We start from the raw sequence: 17,742 nt of genomic DNA, 5'->3' as shown, positions 1-17,742 counted from the left end.
ATGTGTGTGTGTATACTGTATGCGTGTGTGTGTGTGTATACTGTATGTGTGTGTATACTGTATGTGTGTGTATGCTGTATGTGTGTGTGTATACTGTATGCGTGTGTGTGTGTATACTGTGTGTGTGTGTGTATACTGTATGTGTGTGTGTGTATACTGTATGTGTGTGTGTATACTGTATGCGTGTGTGTGTATACTGTATGTGTGTGTATACTGTATGTGTGTGTATACTGTGTGTGTGTGTGTATACTGTGTGTGTGTGTGTATACTGTATGTGTGTGTGTGTATACTGTATGCGTGTGTGTGTGTGTGTATACTGTATGTGTGTGTGTATACTGTATGTGTGTGTATACTGTATGTGTGTGTGTATACTGTGTGTGTATACTGTGTGTGTATACTGTATGTGTGTGTGTATACTGTATGCGTGTGTGTGTGTGTGTGTATATACTGTATGTGTGTATATACTGTATGTGTGTGTATACTGTATGTGTATGTATACTGTATGTGTGTGTATACTGTATGCGTATGTGTGTGTATACTGTATGCGTGTGTGTGTGTATACTGTATGCGTGTGTGTGTATACTGTGTGTGTGTATACTGTATGTGTGTGTGTATACTGTATGTGTGCGTGTATAAAATGTATGCGTGTGTGTGTATACTGTATGTGTGTGTATACTGTATGTGTGTGTGTATACTGTATGCGTGTGTGTATACTGTATGCGTGTGTGTGTATGTGTATACTGTATGTGTGTGTGTATACTGTATGCGTGTGTGTGTGTATACTGTATGCGTGCGTGTATATACTGTATGCGTGTGTGTATACTGTGTGTGTGTGTGTATACTGTGTGCGTGTGTGTATACTGTGTGTGTGTATACTGTATGCGTGTGTGTGTGTATACTGTATGCGTGTGTGTATATACTGTATGTGTGTGAATATACTGTGTGTGTGTGTATATACTGTACGTGTGTATATACTGTATGTGTGTGTGTGTATGTATGTATATATATATATATATATATATATATATATATACACACAAACACAGATACACTGGACTGTTTATGTGTATAGACATGTTTGTAAATGAATATAATATTTTTAAGATTAACAACTTTTATTTGTGTTTGCCAATATTATACATCCAATATATTATCTGAGACCCACCTATAAAGTTGTGCTTGGGCTTTCGGCAAGCTGTACTTTATATTGGTATCATATTGGGGTAGATTTGACTTTGTAAACGTCTCTTGTTGCATTTTTTCTCGGGTGGTGAAGTCACCAAAAACATTCTGATGATTTTCTTCAGGAACATGATTATTGGAGTATGTTGTTTGTTAAAAAAAAACAAAAACATCAATGTGTTTGCATCTAAAGGCCCCGTCACACTAAGCAACATCGCTAGCAACATCGCTGCTAACGAACAACTTTTGTGACGTTGCTAGCGATGTTGCTGTGTGTGACATCCAGCAACAACCTGGCCCCTGCTGTGAGGTCGTTGGTTGTTGCTGAATGTCCTGGGCCATTTTTTAGTTGTTGCTCTCCCGCTGTGAAGCACAGATCGCTGTGTGTGACAGCGAGACAGCAACAACTAAATGTGCAGGCAGCAGGAGTCGGCTTCTGCGGAGGCTGGTAACCAATGTAAACATCGGGTAACCAAGAAGCCCTGTCCTTGGTTACCCGATATTTACCTTTGATACCAGCGTCCTCCGCTCTCACTGTCAGTGCCGGCTCCTGCTGTGTGCACATTTAGCTGCAGCACACATCGGGAAATTAACCCCATGTGTGCTGCAACTAGGAGAGCAGGGAGCCAGCGCTAAGCATTGTGCGCTGCTCCCTGCTCTGTGCACATGTAGCTGCAGCACACATGGGGTTAATTAACCCGATGTGTGCTGTAACTAGGAGAGCAGGGAGCCAGCGCTAAGCAGTGTGCGCTGCTCCCTGCTCTGTGCACATGTAGCTGCAGCACACATCGGGAAATTAACCCCATGTGTGCTGTAACTAGGAGAGCAGGGAGCCAGCGCTAAGCAGTGTGCGCTGCTCCCTACTCTGACTGTGCACATGTAGCTACAGCACACATCCTGTAATTAACCTGATGTGTGCTGTAACTAGGAGAGCAGGGAGCCAGCGCTCAGTGTGCGCTGCTCCCTGCTCTCTGCACGTGTAGCTCCGTGGAGTGGTAACCAAGGTAAATATCGGGTTGGTTACCCGATATTTACCTTAGTTACCAAGCGCAGCATCTTCCACGCGGCGCTGGGGGCTGGTCACTGGTTGCTGGTGAGCTCACCAGCAACTTGTGTAGCCACGCTCCAGCGATCCCTGCCAGGTCAGGTTGCTGGTGGGATCGCTGGAGCGTTGCAGTGTGACATCTCACCAGCAACCTCCTAGCAACTTACCAGCGATCCCTATCGTTGTTGGGATCGCTGGTAAGTTGCTTAGTGTGACTGGACCTTAAGCAACATCGCTGCTAAGGAACAACTTTTGTGACGTAGCAGCGATGTTGCTAGTGATGTTGCTGTGTGTGACATCCAGCAACAACCTGGCCCCTGCTGTGAGGTCGTTGGTTGTTGCTGAATGTCCTGGGCCATTGTTTAGTTGTTGCTCTCCCGCTGTGAAGCACAGATCGCTGTGTGTGACAGCGAGAGAGCAACAACTGAATGTGCAGTGAGCAGGGAGCCGGCTTCTGCGGACGCTGGTAACCACGGTAAACATTGGGTAACCAAGAAGCCCTTACCTTGGTTACCCGATATTTACCTTCGTTACAAGCGTCCACTGCTCTCAGCTGTCAGTGCCGGCTCCTGCTCTCTGCACACGTAGCAGAGTACACATCGGGTACTTAACCCGATGTGTACTCTGGCTAGGTGTGCAGGGAGCCAGCGCTAAGTGGTGTGCGCTGGTAACCAAGGTAAATATCGGGTTGGTTACCTGATATTTACCTTAGTTACCAAGCGCAGCATGCTTCCACGCGTCGCTGCTGGCTGGGGGCTGGTCACTGGTTGCTGGTGAGATCTGCCTGTGTGACAGCTCACCAGCAACCCGTGTAGCGATGCTCCAGCGATCCCTGCCAGGTCAGGTTGCTGGTGGGATCGCTGGAGCGTCGCAGTGTGACCTCTCACCAGCGACCTCCTAGCAACTTACCAGCGATCCCTATCAGGTTGTATAGTTGTTGGGATCGCTGGTAAGTTGTTTAGTGTGACTGGGCCTTTATCTTTGCAGGAAGCTGAAATAATGAACACTTTGGCTTTTAGGGTTTTACTGAATAATTGCAGATTATAATTGAGTGATTACATGCAAATGATTATCTGTCCCGCAGAGCAACCATTACCTGGGATCTCGGCAGAGGATGTGTGTGAGCTGCCCGCTGAAGATGTGACTTCAGAAAGGGACGGTGAGTCTGATACCGTCTGTCTGCTCCATATTATTTCACTGTTCTTCTTTGAATTATTCCCAGCAAGTCAATGCAAATCATATACTTCATGGATAACCCCTTCACGACCGATGAGGTGTATTTTCATAATCAGTCGTGTCCCTTGCTTTTGATGTGAGGCGTGCAGAAGCTAGCGGAGGGCACCACTTAAATAAGGTGGGATCAACCAAAAAACATGCCAAGAAACATGTGACTAATAAGAAGAAAGGATGGCACAAATTCATTTGGGATCACCATATTAGAAACAAAAATCCTTTATTATACACATAAGGACAACAGTGACACATATTAAAAACATTTAAATAATGAACAAAAACATTTGTTCACATGACGACAATTAGTTCTTCCACTTGCACCAAGGAAAGTAATACAATGATTGGATCACAATATTATAGTCGTGATCAAAATGTAAATAGAAGAAAAAGAGCTCAAAACTATCACGTAATGAAAAGGAGTCACACATATGTGAATTCAGCGATCGGGTGTGAGATAGTAACTGCGTGGCAACCAATTCACAGAAAAAACGATCAAAAGGGAGTAACCCGAAAATATAAATCACAGAAAAAATACTTTAGGAGTATTTTTTCTGTGATTTGTAACTGCGTGGCAACTATGAGAAAGAAAAAATAATTATATAGGGGCTTCACATGCAATATATCTGAGGCATAACCATACAAGATATCATGAGGAAATTGTGGAATGCAAAAGACCCCTATGGTATTTATAGCATATTTTATAGGCAATATATATGAAACGCTAGTTATGGTGTCCAACCGGCATGTTATTAAGTAACACCTATAAAGCATCCATGGGAGCAGAGAAAAATTGCATATATAATATCAATATAACCTGACCAATTAAGGTAGTTAGTTATCGATACTATAGAAAAGGACCGCTATGGCATCAATAGCCAAATAAACGATTGTATGCATGTAATGCGTATACCACTATAAGTTGCCCAAAAGTACTGAAAAAACAACAAATGGGAAGTATCTCATAATATCATATCATAATATAATCAGAGTCCTGCAGCAGGGATGACATGGGCAGGAAGGCTCTAGATAAGACAAAAAAAGTGATACAAGAGCTTAATGAATGCAAATTCCTGAAGCAAGTTACCTGACCCTAATGATACGGCTAGGGGGCAATACCCCATAATATAACACCATGGACATTGAGGTCAGGGAAAGAGACTAAAGACCCATATTTCCCATACGTTACACCACACCAGGTGGCTTCCTCAGGGAAAGGATGGGTTAGCAGCAGCAGTCATGTCCTTATCTAATATATAAAGCTGAATGTGTGTGTGTGTGTGTCTGTGTGTGTCCGGGATTGGCATCTGCACCGTCGCAGCTACAGCCACAACATTTTTCACACTCACACTTCTGGACCGCGAGAGAGTCATAGGCTATGTTTTGAGGGGAAATTTTAACCCCGCGCTTTACAGTTATTCACCAAAAAACCTACCTCCATTAACGCGAATGGAGCTGGGAGCCACAGTGCAGCCAGAACTTCAGAAGAATGCGCAGCCACGCCCTTAAATGGAATGTTGGCGTGTCACAATGCAGCCAGGGAAAGAGACAGACAGGGAAAGAGGCAGACACAGGGTAAGAAACAGACAGGCAGGGTAAGAGACAGACACAAAGAGACAGACACAGGGAAAGAGACAGACACAAAGAGACAGACACAGGGAAAGAGGCAGACACAGGGAAAGAGGCAGACACAGGGAAAGAGGCAGACACAGGGAAAGAGGCAGACACAGGGAAAGAGACAGACACAGACAGACAAAGAGATAGAGAGACAGAGAGATATATACAGAGGGGGAGACAGACAGAGAATGGGAGAGAAAATGTAACCCCTCGCTTTACAGTTACTCTCCAAAAAACATGCCTTCATTAAAGTAAATGGAGCCTGGAACTACAGGTTATTAGTAGGAAGTTGTGAGTGGTTGCTATAGGAACAAAAGACATTTATAGTATAAGAAACTTATATGTGAGGTAATAAGATGTCGGTGGGGAGACGGATAGAGAGAGACAGACAGAGAGAGACAGACAGAGACAAAGGGTGACAGAGACAGATGGTGAAAAAGATAAACAGAGACAGACTGGGAAAGAGACAGACAGACATACAGACAGGGACAGAGACAGGCAGACAGGGAAGGAGGAGACAGCCAGAGAGACAGACAAAGATAGATGGGGAAAGACACAGACCTTGATAGAGACAGATGGGGAAAGAGACATAAATAGAGACAGACAAAGACAGGCAGACAGGGAAAGAGACAGGCAGGAAAAGACACAGACAAAGAGACGGGGAGACAGACGGGAAAAGAGACAGAGCTGGGAAAGAGACAGACCTGGAAAGAGACAGATGGGGAAAGAAACGGAGAGATAGAGACAGACAAAGAAAGAGACAGAGACAGGCAGACCTGGAAATAGACAGAAAGAGACAGACAGGGAAAGAGACAGATCTGGAAAGAGACAGACGGAGCATATTACTTGGCCAATTTAGTTAAATCTGTGTGGAATATCTGTGGTGTTGAAATATATGTTGTGAAATGCCTCTATTAGCTTAGTTTTTGCCTTTTAATAATTACATTTATATCGATTTGTTTTGTGGTTTATGTGTGCACAATACATTTTTGTTAATACATTCTATTCTGTTAACAGCAGTTATTAACCCGGGCGAAGCCGGGTAGTACAGCTAGTGTATATGTATGTATGTGTATATATTTATATATATATATATATATATATATAATATATATATATATATATATATATATATATTTCTCTGACGCCTCATTGGGGGACACAGGACCATGGGTGTTATGCTGCCTATCCATAGGAGGACACTAAGTAGATGCAAAAGCATAGCTCCTCCTCTGCAGTATACACCCGCTGGCCGGGCTAGGCAAGCTCAGTTTTAGCTTAATTTCTGTAGGAGGCACTTCCTTTCAAGGTTTGTTATTTTTTGAGGGCGACGGTTTCCTTTGGGACCGATCTCCCACTACCATCAACGGGCGGGAACGTGGAGTGTAGCCTCCACGTACCCCCTCCTGCGACGCTGGATCCTGGGCTGGACGACGGGTTCCACAGACACCGATTTTCCAAAGCCCAGGGTAGAGGCCTGTGCCCCTATAGCCCAATTCCTCAGCCCCTCTCTGCAGGCTCTAAGTTGAAGATGGCACCAATTCCTCAGCCCCTCTCTGCAGGCTCTGAGTTGAATATGACACTGACACAGCAAGCTGACTCTGCTATTTTCACTGCCTGGAAAGCAGTGTTTTAAGGTGAGATTCCCCCCCTGACTGGTTTCCCAGACAAAGGGAGAAAGACACAGCAGGGAAGGCTCCCAGGACATTTACAGTATTATGTGCAAGGATCCTGCACACACAGTGTTAACTTTCTCTAGCTTGCTGGCTGGAGGAGGGGGAAGTTCTGCTGTTTGCAGAAAGTCTTGCAGATAATTTCCCGGTGGCAGGGGGAGGGCTCAGGGACTCGCTCTGTTTTTATTTGCTCTGTTTATTTGCTCTAGCAGAAAAGCCGGCTAATAACCACCGGTGACAAGCTGTGTGCTGACTGTAGGGAGAGGGAGGAAAACTCAGAAGCTCCCTTCCCGCCGTTTTTTTTACTACCCACAGCAGGGGGGGGTGCACACTGACTTATCTTCCCGCTCTTTTAGCGCTAAGCCCCGCCCCCCCAGGAAAGCGTGCGAAGATCTTCATAGAGCTTAATCCCTCCTGAGGACAGGGTCATCGGCTGATTCTGGTGAGGTGCTTGCTTCAATTGTAGCTCTGCTGAGCAGTGCTAGCTTCGGCAGCACATATGCTCAAAGGCAGAGCTACACAGAAGATTGATTAGCATATTAGCATGGCCCCTGCACAGCAGGCCAAGGATGATGACATGGAAATGAAATGAAACATTCAACATTTAATTGCTCCCCCTTCTGGCATACTCCTATTAGGAACATGCAGAAATCTAAGGGCACTAAGAGTACTAAGGCCCACATAGTCTATTATTCAGCCTGCACTGCCTGCCACGCTGAGCTACCTTGTAAACACACCTCTTCTCTCTGTGAGTCCTGTGCCCCTATAGCCCCCCAAGACACCCCTGCCACCACCGCCGCAACCAGCAGCCCAGAGCCTAGGGCCCCCAGCCCACCGGAATGGGCACAGTTTCTGTCCCAATCCATGGAAAAACTGTCACAGAACCTGGTTCTGGCTATGCAATGTCGTCCTCCACACCCTTCTGGGTCCCTGGACGGAACGCAGCCTGAGGATACCCATATGGAGGATCCTTCTGAGGTAATCCGGTCATATGCTTCACCGGTTACAGGGATCAGGAAAAGAGCACACGGCCGGGTGTCTCCAGCGAGCTCTCACTCGGGAGCACACAGGGAAGGCTCTCCCACACGCTCCACGGCTTTTGATGAGCTGGAGGAGGGAGAATGCTGTTTGTACCAGGAGGATTCCTTGGTTTCATCACCCCCAGATGAACAAACTGCAATAGACTCCCTTATAGCAGCAATCAACCAAACTCTGCATGTGGAGGATCCCCCATCCACTACCACTGACCATGCCGTCTCCTTTAAGAGGGCAAGGAAACCCCAAAAGGTTTTCGCTGATCACCCAGAGTTTCAGGATATCCTCACAAAGCAAAGGGAGAAGCCTGACAGGCGCTTCGGTAACCGAAAACTCATGGAGTCCCGGTACCCTTTTGCCTCACCTGCCCCTAAGGGCTGGGCCGATCCGCCCTCGGTTGACCCCCCCGGTCTCCCGCCTTACCACAAAGACGCTCCTGTCTTTACCCGATGGTTCCTCCATCAAGAAGCGCTCTGCTCTAGTTCCCCCGTACAAACGGCCGCTGGAACCATGGGACCTCAACCTCGTTCTGGACGGTCTCCAGAGGTCTCCCTTTGAACCCCTCAAGGAATCCTCCCTTGCTCTTCTGTCCTGGAAGGTAACATTCTTGGTGGCAATTACGTCCATCAGACGGGTTTCGGAGCTAACAGCACTCTCTTGCCGCGAGCCTTTTCTGATCTTTCACCAGGACAAGGTGGTTCTGCGCCCCCTTCCGGATTTCCTTCCAAAGCTTCTTACCCCGTTTCATTTGAACGAGGACATTGTTCTGCCTTCCTTTTGTCCACACTCGGTTCATAGGGTGGAAAGGTCTCTGCATTCGTTAGTCCTCGTCAGAGCTCTCAGACATTACATATCCAGGACAGCCCCCTTTAGGTAAAAACGGACTCTTTGTTCGTCATTCCTGAGGGGCCTAAGAAGGGACAGGCAACTTCAAAGGCGACGCTGGCTCGCTGGATTCGCTCTGCGATCCAGGACGTCTACCGCTTGCAAATTAAACACATTCGTAGTGGGCTGCGGGCTCATTCCACGCGAGCAGTTGGCGCTTCGTGGGTCATTCGGCATCAGGCTGCAGTGGAACAGGTGTGTAAGGCTGCAACCTGGTCTAGCCTACATACGTTTTCAAAGCATTACAGAGTCCATACCCAGGTTTCAACTGAGGCAAATCTGGGTAGGAAAATTCTGCAAACAGCAGTAGAGCACCTCTCTCAGTAGGCGCTCCAGGCTGTCTGGGACTGGTTCCTAGTCCTTGGGTTGTGTTGTCTTCTTTTATGTTTCCCACCCATGGGCTGCTTTAGGACGTCCCATGGTCCTGTGTCCCCCAATGAGGCGTCAGAGAAAAACGGATTTTTGTGTACTCATCGTAAAATCGTTTTCTCTTAGCCATCATTGGGGGACACAGCACCCACCCTGTTGCCCTGTTGGGCCATGGTTCTCTCAGTACCTTATTTGGTTATGACTCTTTCTTTCTCATGTTTCTCTGTTGAGGTAAGTTTTTACTGTTTTTTTCTCCCACTGCTTATGTACTAAAACTGAGCTTGCCTGGCCCGGCCAGGGGGTGTATACTGCAGAGGAGGAGCTATGCTTTTGCATCTACTTAGTGTCCTCCTATGGATAGGCAGCATAACACCCATGGTCCTGTGTCCCCCAATGATGGCTAAGAGAAAACAATTTTACGGTGAGTACACAAAAATCCGTTTATTTCTCTGACGCTTCATTGGGAGACACAGGACCATGTGTGTTATGCTGCTTATCCATAGGAGGACACTAAGTAGATGCAAAGATGTTAGCTCCTCCCCTGCAGTATACACCCCTCTGGCCCAGCCAGGCTACTTCAGTTTTAGCTTAGTGTCTATAGGAGGCACGTCTCTGCAGACTACTGCAGCAAGAATTTTTTGTTTTTAGAGGGCGACGGTTTCCTTCGGGGACCAATTTCCCAAAACCATCTATTTAATCGTATGAACGTATATCTTACCATCATATAAAAATAAACACCAGACAATAGACAGTGATTGAAAAATATCAAAAGGATAAAAATCAAATTTGAATATCAAGATTTTCTATATATGCAATAGCGTTATCATTTACAATATAGAAATCCTTCTTGTCACCATGGTAGGATCTCAGGGGGCACTCCTCAACAATGTGCTGGATAGTTTGACGATCTGCTCCACAGTCACAGGTCGGAGAGTCATATTTTCCCCACTGATACATAAAATCTGCACAGACGCCAAAGTTTGTTCTGATACGATTTAGAGTAACCCATGTTTTCCTTGGTAGATTGAAGCCTGGTGGAGGGTTTTGTAAATTAGGGAACATTTGGGGATCACCTTCTACTACATTGACCCAAAGTTCTCGCCATTTCTCCTCTAAATTGAAGTCTTGTTCATGCAAGGTGATTGCAGTTCGGATGGGTGGATGTCTTGATTTCAATCGTTGTATTGTAACATCTCTGATATTTTGGTGTATTGGAAGTTTTTCATTATTCATTACTTTAGTGTACTCTTTAAGTAGGAGCTTTTGTCTTCTTAGATTTGCGGGTGCGATATGACCCAGCACAGGTAACCAGTGAACAGGTGTAGGTCTAATAGCACCAGATATTATACGCAAAGAGTTGTTCAGCTGAGTGTCAATTAAGTTTACATGACAGCTATTTAACCATGCTGGAGCACAGTATTCTACAGCAGAGTACACCAGGGCAAGAGTAGATGTTCTCAAAACAGATGTTGCCGAGCCCCATGAGGATCCACAAAGTTTCTGAATAATATTATTACGTGCTTTCAGTTTCTGTGCCAATTTATCCAGATGGGATTTAAAAGTTAGACTTCTATCAAGGGTTACACCTAAATACTTAGGATTGAAATTGTGTTTAACAGATTGGCCTTCAAATTGTACTTTAAGTTCAGTCTTGGCACTTGCATTGTGTAAATGAAAGCAACAAACTTCCGTTTTCTTCAGCGCTCTATTGGGAGACCCAGACGATTGGGGTATAGCTACTGCCCTCTGGAGGCCACACAAAGCACTACACTAAAAGTGCAAGGCCCCTCCCCCTCTGGCTATACCCCCCCCGTGGTATCACGGGTTCTCCAGTTTTAGCTTTGTGTGCGAAGGAGGTCAGACATTCCATGCATAGCTCCACAGATTTTAGTCAGCAGTAGCTGCTGACTATTTCGGATGGAAGAAAAGAGGACACATATAGTGTCCCCAGCATGCTCCCTTCTCACCCCTGGATGGTGTTGTAAGGTTGAGGTACCTATTGCTGGTACAGGGCTGGAGCCTGACATGCTGTTTTCCTTCCACATCCCCTTGGGGGCTCTGTGGAAGTGGGATCCTGCCGGCCTCTCAGCTCGGACGCCGGGCTCCATCCACAGACCCATTAGAACCTGATGGATTCGGAGCAGGAGTACGATCAGGGACAGGCCCTGCATCATACAGGTACTCTGTGTCCCCGGCAGGCACAGACACACTCCGGGCTGGCTGGGTGTTGTAGTGCGCCGGGGACCGCAACGTGGAGTTGGTGTCCCTACAGATTACTGGGGGACTTTTTTGTGTATGGGAACGCAGCGCCGACCCCCGCTGGACCGGGCGGCGCTGCTGTGACTTGTGGTGCGCCGGGGATCCGCCGTCCGCGCTTTTACGGCGGCGGCGGTTATAAATTTAGTCCCCGGCTTTTTGGGCCTAGGACGCCGGCAACTCCGATTCGTTCCCGCCCCCACCCTGTCAATCAGGGTAGGGGAGAGACGCTGTTCGCTAGCAGCGACGAGGGCTGGAGCCTGATTTACATGCTCCAGCCCTCTCACTATGCACAGAGGGAAGCAGGTTCCCGCTCATGGCCAGGAACGCCCAGGGCCCGCCCCCCTTCCTCTCTCGAGACGCCGGCAGCCATTACATGCATGCCTGGCTGGAGGAAGGACGCAAGGCTCTGGGAGACCTGGACTAGGGGCTATCTGGCGACCACACACCCGCTTTTTTAAGCGGGCGGTAAGCGATTTTTCTGTGCTGGTCCCTCTAGTGCCTCACTGTGTATCAGTGTACTGTGTACAGATAGATAGATATTGTATTTCTTGCACTGTGAGGTCGCTTCTGGCTGCATATCCCAGATCGCTCTGTGGAAGCAGCAACATGTCATCCTCAAAACGCAAGGCGGCCAAGGCAAAAAGGGCTGTGTATACTGCGTGTGCTGCATGTGGGGCTAATCTACCAGCAGGCTCCGATGACCCCCATTGTGTGCAATGCTCCGACCCGGTGCTGCTTCGCCAGCTGGAGTCAGGAGAGGTAGCGACCCAGGCTGAGACGCTTGTAAGTTCTGCCCCGGTGACAGGGACAGACTTTGCAGTTTTTGCAGATAATATGTCTGTGTCTATGGCAAAAATCCTTGAAACCTTGCAATCTATGCATGGGGCTCAGTCTCTGGGCACGGCGAGGCCTCTGTCCTCAGGTCCCCCTTACTTGGAATGTATCCAGCCCACAGGGGGGTCCCCGGCTTCACAGGCCGAGGATTATGACTCAGATGATGGCCCCAGCCACCCTAAGCGAGCTCGCTGGGAAAGACCCTCGACGTCTTCACACTGCTCAGGGTCTCAGCGCAATCAGTCTCCCTGTGATGTGTCTGATGAGAGTGATCAGGAATCCACTCCTGGAACCCCTCTCAACCTGGATACCCCGGATGGGGATGCCATGGTAAACGACCTTATCTCAGCCATCAATAGGCTGTTGGATATTTCTCCCCCAGCCCCTTCAGCAGAAGAGGCGGCTGCGGAGCAGGAGAAGTTTCGTTTCCTTTATCCCAAGCGTAAATTGAGTGCTTTGTTAGATCACTCTGACTTCAGAGAATCAATCCAGAAGCACGACGCTCACCCAGAAAGGCGTTTCTCTAAACGATCTAAAGATACGCGTTTCCCTTTCCCCCCTGAGGTGGTCAAGCGCTGGACACAGTGTCCAAAGGTAGACCCCCCGATTTACAAACTTGCAGCTAGATCCATAGTTGCAGTGGAGGATGGCGCTTCACTTAAAGATGCCAATGACAGACAGATGGACCTTTGGTTAAAATCTGTCTATGAAGCTATCGGCGCGTCGTTTGCTCCGGCATTCGCAGCCGTATGGGCACTCCAGGCTATTTCAGCTGGCTTAGCAAAAGTGGATGCTATCATGCATCCAGCAGTACCGCAAGTGGCGCACCTTACCACGCAGATGTCGGCGTTTGCGTCTTACGCTATCAATGCGGTCCTAGAATCTACCAGTCGCACCTCAATGGCGTCCGCCAATTCGGTAGTTTTGCGCAGAGCCTTGTGGTTAAAGGACTGGAAAGCAGATGCTGGTTCCAAAAAATGTTTAACCAGTTTGCCTTTGTCTAGAGATAGACTGTTTGGCGAGCCATTGGCTGACATCATTAAGCAGTCCAAGGGTAAAGACTCCTCTTTACCACAACCCAGAACATCCAAACCTCAGCAGAAAAAGTGGCAGCAGAGGTTTCAGTCCTTTCGAGGTTCGGGCAAGACACCATTTACCTCGTCCAAAGGGACTCAGAGGCCGCAAAGAAACTCAGATTCGTGGCGGACTCACACACGCCCCAAGAAAGCGAATGGAGGTACCGCTTCCAAAGCGGCTACCTCATGACTTCCAGCCCCCCCCTTCCGCATCGCCGGTCGGGGGCAGGCTCTCCCGCTTTTCCGGCATTTGGATGTCACAGGTCAAAGACCGGTGGGTGACGGACATTTTGTCTCGCGGGTACAGAATCGAGTTCAATTCTCGTCCTCCAGCTCGGTTCTTCAGAACCTCCCCACATCCAGACCGAGCAGATGCTCTGCTGCAGGCGGTGGGCTCCCTAAGAGCGGAAGGAGTGGTGATCCCAGTCCCTCCTCAGGAACAAGGGCAAGGGTTTTACTCCAATCTCTTTGTGGTTCCAAAAAAGGACGGCTCGTTCCGTCCTGTTCTGGACCTAAAACGGCTCAACAAACATGTGCACGCCAGGAAGTTCCGGATGGAAACCCTGCGTTCTGTCATTGCCTCAATGTCCAGAGGAGACTTCCTTGCCTCAATAGACATCAAAGATGCTTATCTCCACGTGCCAATTGCTACAGAACATCAACGTTTTCTACGTTTTGTGATAGGAGACGACCATTTTCAGTTCGTAGCTCTGCCATTTGGTCTGGCGACAGCCCCACGGGTCTTCACCAAGGTCATGGCGGCGGTGGTAGCAGTCTTGCACTCTCAGGGACACTCGGTGATCCCTTACCTAGACGATTTACTGGTCAAAGCTCCCTCTCAAGAGGCATGTCAGCACAGCCTGAATGCTACGCTGGAGACCCTACAGTCTTTCGGATGGATCATCAACTTTCCAAAGTCGATCCTATCACCGACTCAATCACTAACGTATCTTGGCATGGAGTTTCATACTCTAGCAGCGATAGTGAAGCTTCCGCTGGACAAGCAGCGGTCACTACAGACAGGGGTGCAATCTCTTCTGCAGGGCCAGTTGCATCCCTTGCGGCGCCTCATGCATTTCCTAGGGAAGATGGTGGCAGCCATGGAAGCAGTTCCCTTTGCGCAGTTTCATCTGCGCCCACTTCAATGGGACATTCTCCGCCAATGGGACGGGAAGTCAACGTCCCTGGACAGGAAAGTCTCGCTTTCCCAGACGGCCAAGGTCTCCCTACAATGGTGGCTCCTTCCCAACTCATTGTCTCAGGGAAGGTCCTTCCTGCCCCCATCCTGGGCAGTAGTCACGACAGATGCGAGTCTGTCAGGGTGGGGAGCAGTATTTCTCCATCACAGGGCTCAGGGGACGTGGACTCCGCAGGAGTCCACCCTTCAGATCAATGTTCTGGAGATCAGAGCAGTGTATCTTGCTCTACTGGCCTTCCAACAGTGGCTGGAAGGAAAGCAGATCCGAATCCAATCGGACAACTCCACAGCGGTGGCATACATCAACCACCAAGGAGGGACGCGCAGTCGGCAAGCCTTCCAAGAAGTCCGGCGCATTCTAATGTGGGTGGAGGACAGAGCATCCACCATATCCGCGGTTCACATCCCAGGCGTAGAAAACTGGGAAGCAGACTTCCTCAGTCGCCAGGGCATGGACGCAGGGGAATGGTCCCTTCACCCGGACGTGTTTCAGGAAATCTGTCGCCGCTGGGGAGTGCCGGACGTCGACCTAATGGCATCCCGGCACAACAACAAGGTCCCGGCATTCATGGCGAGGTCGCGCGATCAAAGAGCTCTGGCGGCAGACGCCTTGGTTCAAGATTGGTCGCAGTTTCAGCTCCCATACGTGTTTCCGCCTCTGGCGCTCTTGCCCAGAGTGCTACGCAAGATCAGATCCGAGTGCAGCCGCGTCATACTCGTCGCTCCAGACTGGCCGAGGAGGTCGTGGTATCCGGATCTGTGGCATCTCACGATCGGTCGACCGTGGTCACTGCCAGACCGACCAGACTTACTGTCCCAAGGGCCGTTTTTCCATCAGAATTCTGCGGCCCTGAACCTGACTGTGTGGCCATTGAGTCCTGGATCCTAGCATCTGCTGGATTATCTCAGGGAGTCGTTGCCACGATGAGACAAGCTAGAAAGTCGAATTCGGCTAAGATCTACCACAGAACGTGGAAGATTTTCTTGTCCTGGTGCTCTGCTCAGGGAGTGTCTCCCTGGCCATTTGCATTGCCCAAGTTTCTTTCCTTCCTGCAATCGGGGTTAGAAAAGGGTTTGTCGCTCAGCTCCCTTAAAGGGCAAGTTTCGGCACTATCCGTGTTTTTTCAGAAGCGTCTAGCACGTCTTCCTAAGGTGCGCACGTTCCTGCAGGGGGTCTGTCATATTGTGCCCCCGTACAAGCGGCCGTTAGATCCATGGGATCTGAACAGGGTACTAGTTGCTCTCCAGAAGCCGCCCTTCGAGCCTCTGAAGGAAGTTTCCTTTTCTCGGCTGTCGCAGAAAGTGGCGTTTCTTGTTGCGATCACATCGCTTCGGCGAGTGTCTGAGCTGGCAGCTCTGTCATCCAAGGCTCCCTTCCTGGTGTTCCACCAGGACAAGGTTGTGCTGCGCCCCATTCCGGAGTTTCTTCCTAAGGTCGTATCCTCTTTTCATCTTAATCAGGATATATCCTTGCCTTCCTTTTATCCTCATCCGGTTCACCGGTATGAAAAGGACTTACGTTTGCTAGATCTGGTGAGAGCACTCAGAATCTACATTTCCCGCACGGCGCCCATGCGCCGTGCCGATGCACTTTTCTTCCTTGTCGCTGGTCCGCGCAAGGGGTTGCAGGCTTCTAAAGCCACCCTGGCTCGATGGATCAAAGAACCAATTCTAGAGGCCTACCGTTCTGCGGGGCTTCCGGTTCCTTCAGGGCTAAAAGCCCACTCAACCAGAGCCGTGGGTGCGTCCTGGGCATTACGTCACCAGGCTTCGGCTCAACAGGTGTGCCAGGCAGCTACCTGGTCCAGTCTGCACACTTTCACCAAGCATTATCAGGTGCATACCTATGCTTCGGCGGATGCCAGCTTAGGTAGAAGAGTCCTGCAGGCGGCAGTGACACCCCTGTAGGGGAGGGCTGTTTTGCAGCTCTAACATGAGGTATTTATTTACCCACCCAGGGACAGCTTTTGGACGTCCCAATCGTCTGGGTCTCCCAATAGAGCGCTGAAGAAGAAGGGAATTTTGTTACTTACCGTAAATTCCTTTTCTTCTAGCTCTTATTGGGAGACCCAGCACCCGCCCTGTTGTCCTTCGGGATGTTTTTTTGTTGTTTGCGGGTACACATGTTGTTCATGTTGAACGGTTTTTCAGTTCTCCGATGTTATTCGGAGTTAATTTGTTTAAACCAGTTATTGGCTTCCTCCTTCTTGCTTTGGCACTAAAACTGGAGAACCCGTGATACCACGGGGGGGGTATAGCCAGAGGGGGAGGGGCCTTGCACTTTTAGTGTAGTGCTTTGTGTGGCCTCCAGAGGGCAGTAGCTATACCCCAATCGTCTGGGTCTCCCAATAAGAGCTAGAAGAAAAGGAATTTACGGTAAGTAACAAAATTCCCTTCTTTGATGGGTTAGGTTTTAATCTCCATTGTCGGAAGTACTTTCCCATTACACTAAGATCTTTTGTAAGAACATCCTCTGCTTCCTCCATTGTTTTGCTTACCATAGCAAGTGCCCAGTCATCGACATATCCAAATTTCCGTGACACTGTTTTAGGAATATCAGCTAGGTACAGGTCAAACAGGAGAGGTGCTAGCACTGATCCCTGGGCCAGTCCGTTGTTTAAAGATTTCTTACAACTGGTTGAATCGCCCATAATAAGATGAAAAGTTCGATTTGCAATCATATTGTTCAAGAGGTACATCATTTTCTTACATGGAATCACCTTCAGAAATTTATATAAAAGTCCTTCCCTCCGCACAGTATCATATGCAGCAGAGAGATCGATAAACGCCACTGAAACTTTCTTGTTCTTCTGGAATTCAGCTTCAATGAGAGTTGTTAAAGCTAAGACTTGGTCACTACAGTTTCGAGCAGGTCTGAAGCCGGCTTGCTCTATAGGTATTGAGTCGAAAATCTTTAGACTGATCTTGTTATATATTAAGCGTTCTAAGAGCTTATATAAGCAACTCAACAAGGCAATGGGTCTATAGCTTGATGGATTATCTTCAGGCTTCCCAGGTTTTAACAATGCAATTATTTTGGCATGTTTTAATTTACTAGGGACTTGAGCATTCTCCATAATATCTGAGAAGAACTTTGCCATCCATTTTTTCGCATAAGGTCCACAGTTTTTGAGAAATTCAGGATGGATCCCATCAGAGCCGGGAGCTTTGTTAATTTTAGTTTCAGCAAGGGCAATTTCAATGTCACAGGTTGTAAAAGCACGTGAGTATTCTTCAGATGGCGCCACTGATGATTTTAGTAGCTTAAACTTACTTTTAACTTCTATGGTGTGAGCTCTGTCTTTTGGGCTTCTTGATATGTTCACAATATGTGCTGCA

At 48.3% G+C, this 17,742-nt stretch overlaps 1 protein-coding gene across 1 annotated transcript in view; it reads left to right on the top strand.

Moving 5' to 3' along the window:
* TDRD6 (tudor domain containing 6) overlaps positions 1–17,742 on the top strand; it is a 277,890-nt gene that overhangs the window by 198,508 nt on the left and 61,640 nt on the right. The window contains exon 7 of the mRNA XM_075341613.1: positions 3,312–3,386. Within this exon, the coding sequence (XP_075197728.1) occupies positions 3,312–3,386 (75 nt within the window). The remainder of the gene's footprint in view (positions 1–3,311; positions 3,387–17,742) is intronic.

The sequence above is a fragment of the Anomaloglossus baeobatrachus genome, chromosome 3 (assembly GCF_048569485.1).
Source record: "Anomaloglossus baeobatrachus isolate aAnoBae1 chromosome 3, aAnoBae1.hap1, whole genome shotgun sequence".
Classification (NCBI taxonomy): Eukaryota; Metazoa; Chordata; class Amphibia; order Anura; family Aromobatidae; genus Anomaloglossus; species Anomaloglossus baeobatrachus.
Note: the sequence above shows the minus strand (reverse complement) of the source record. Positions and strands in the feature narration are given on the sequence as shown.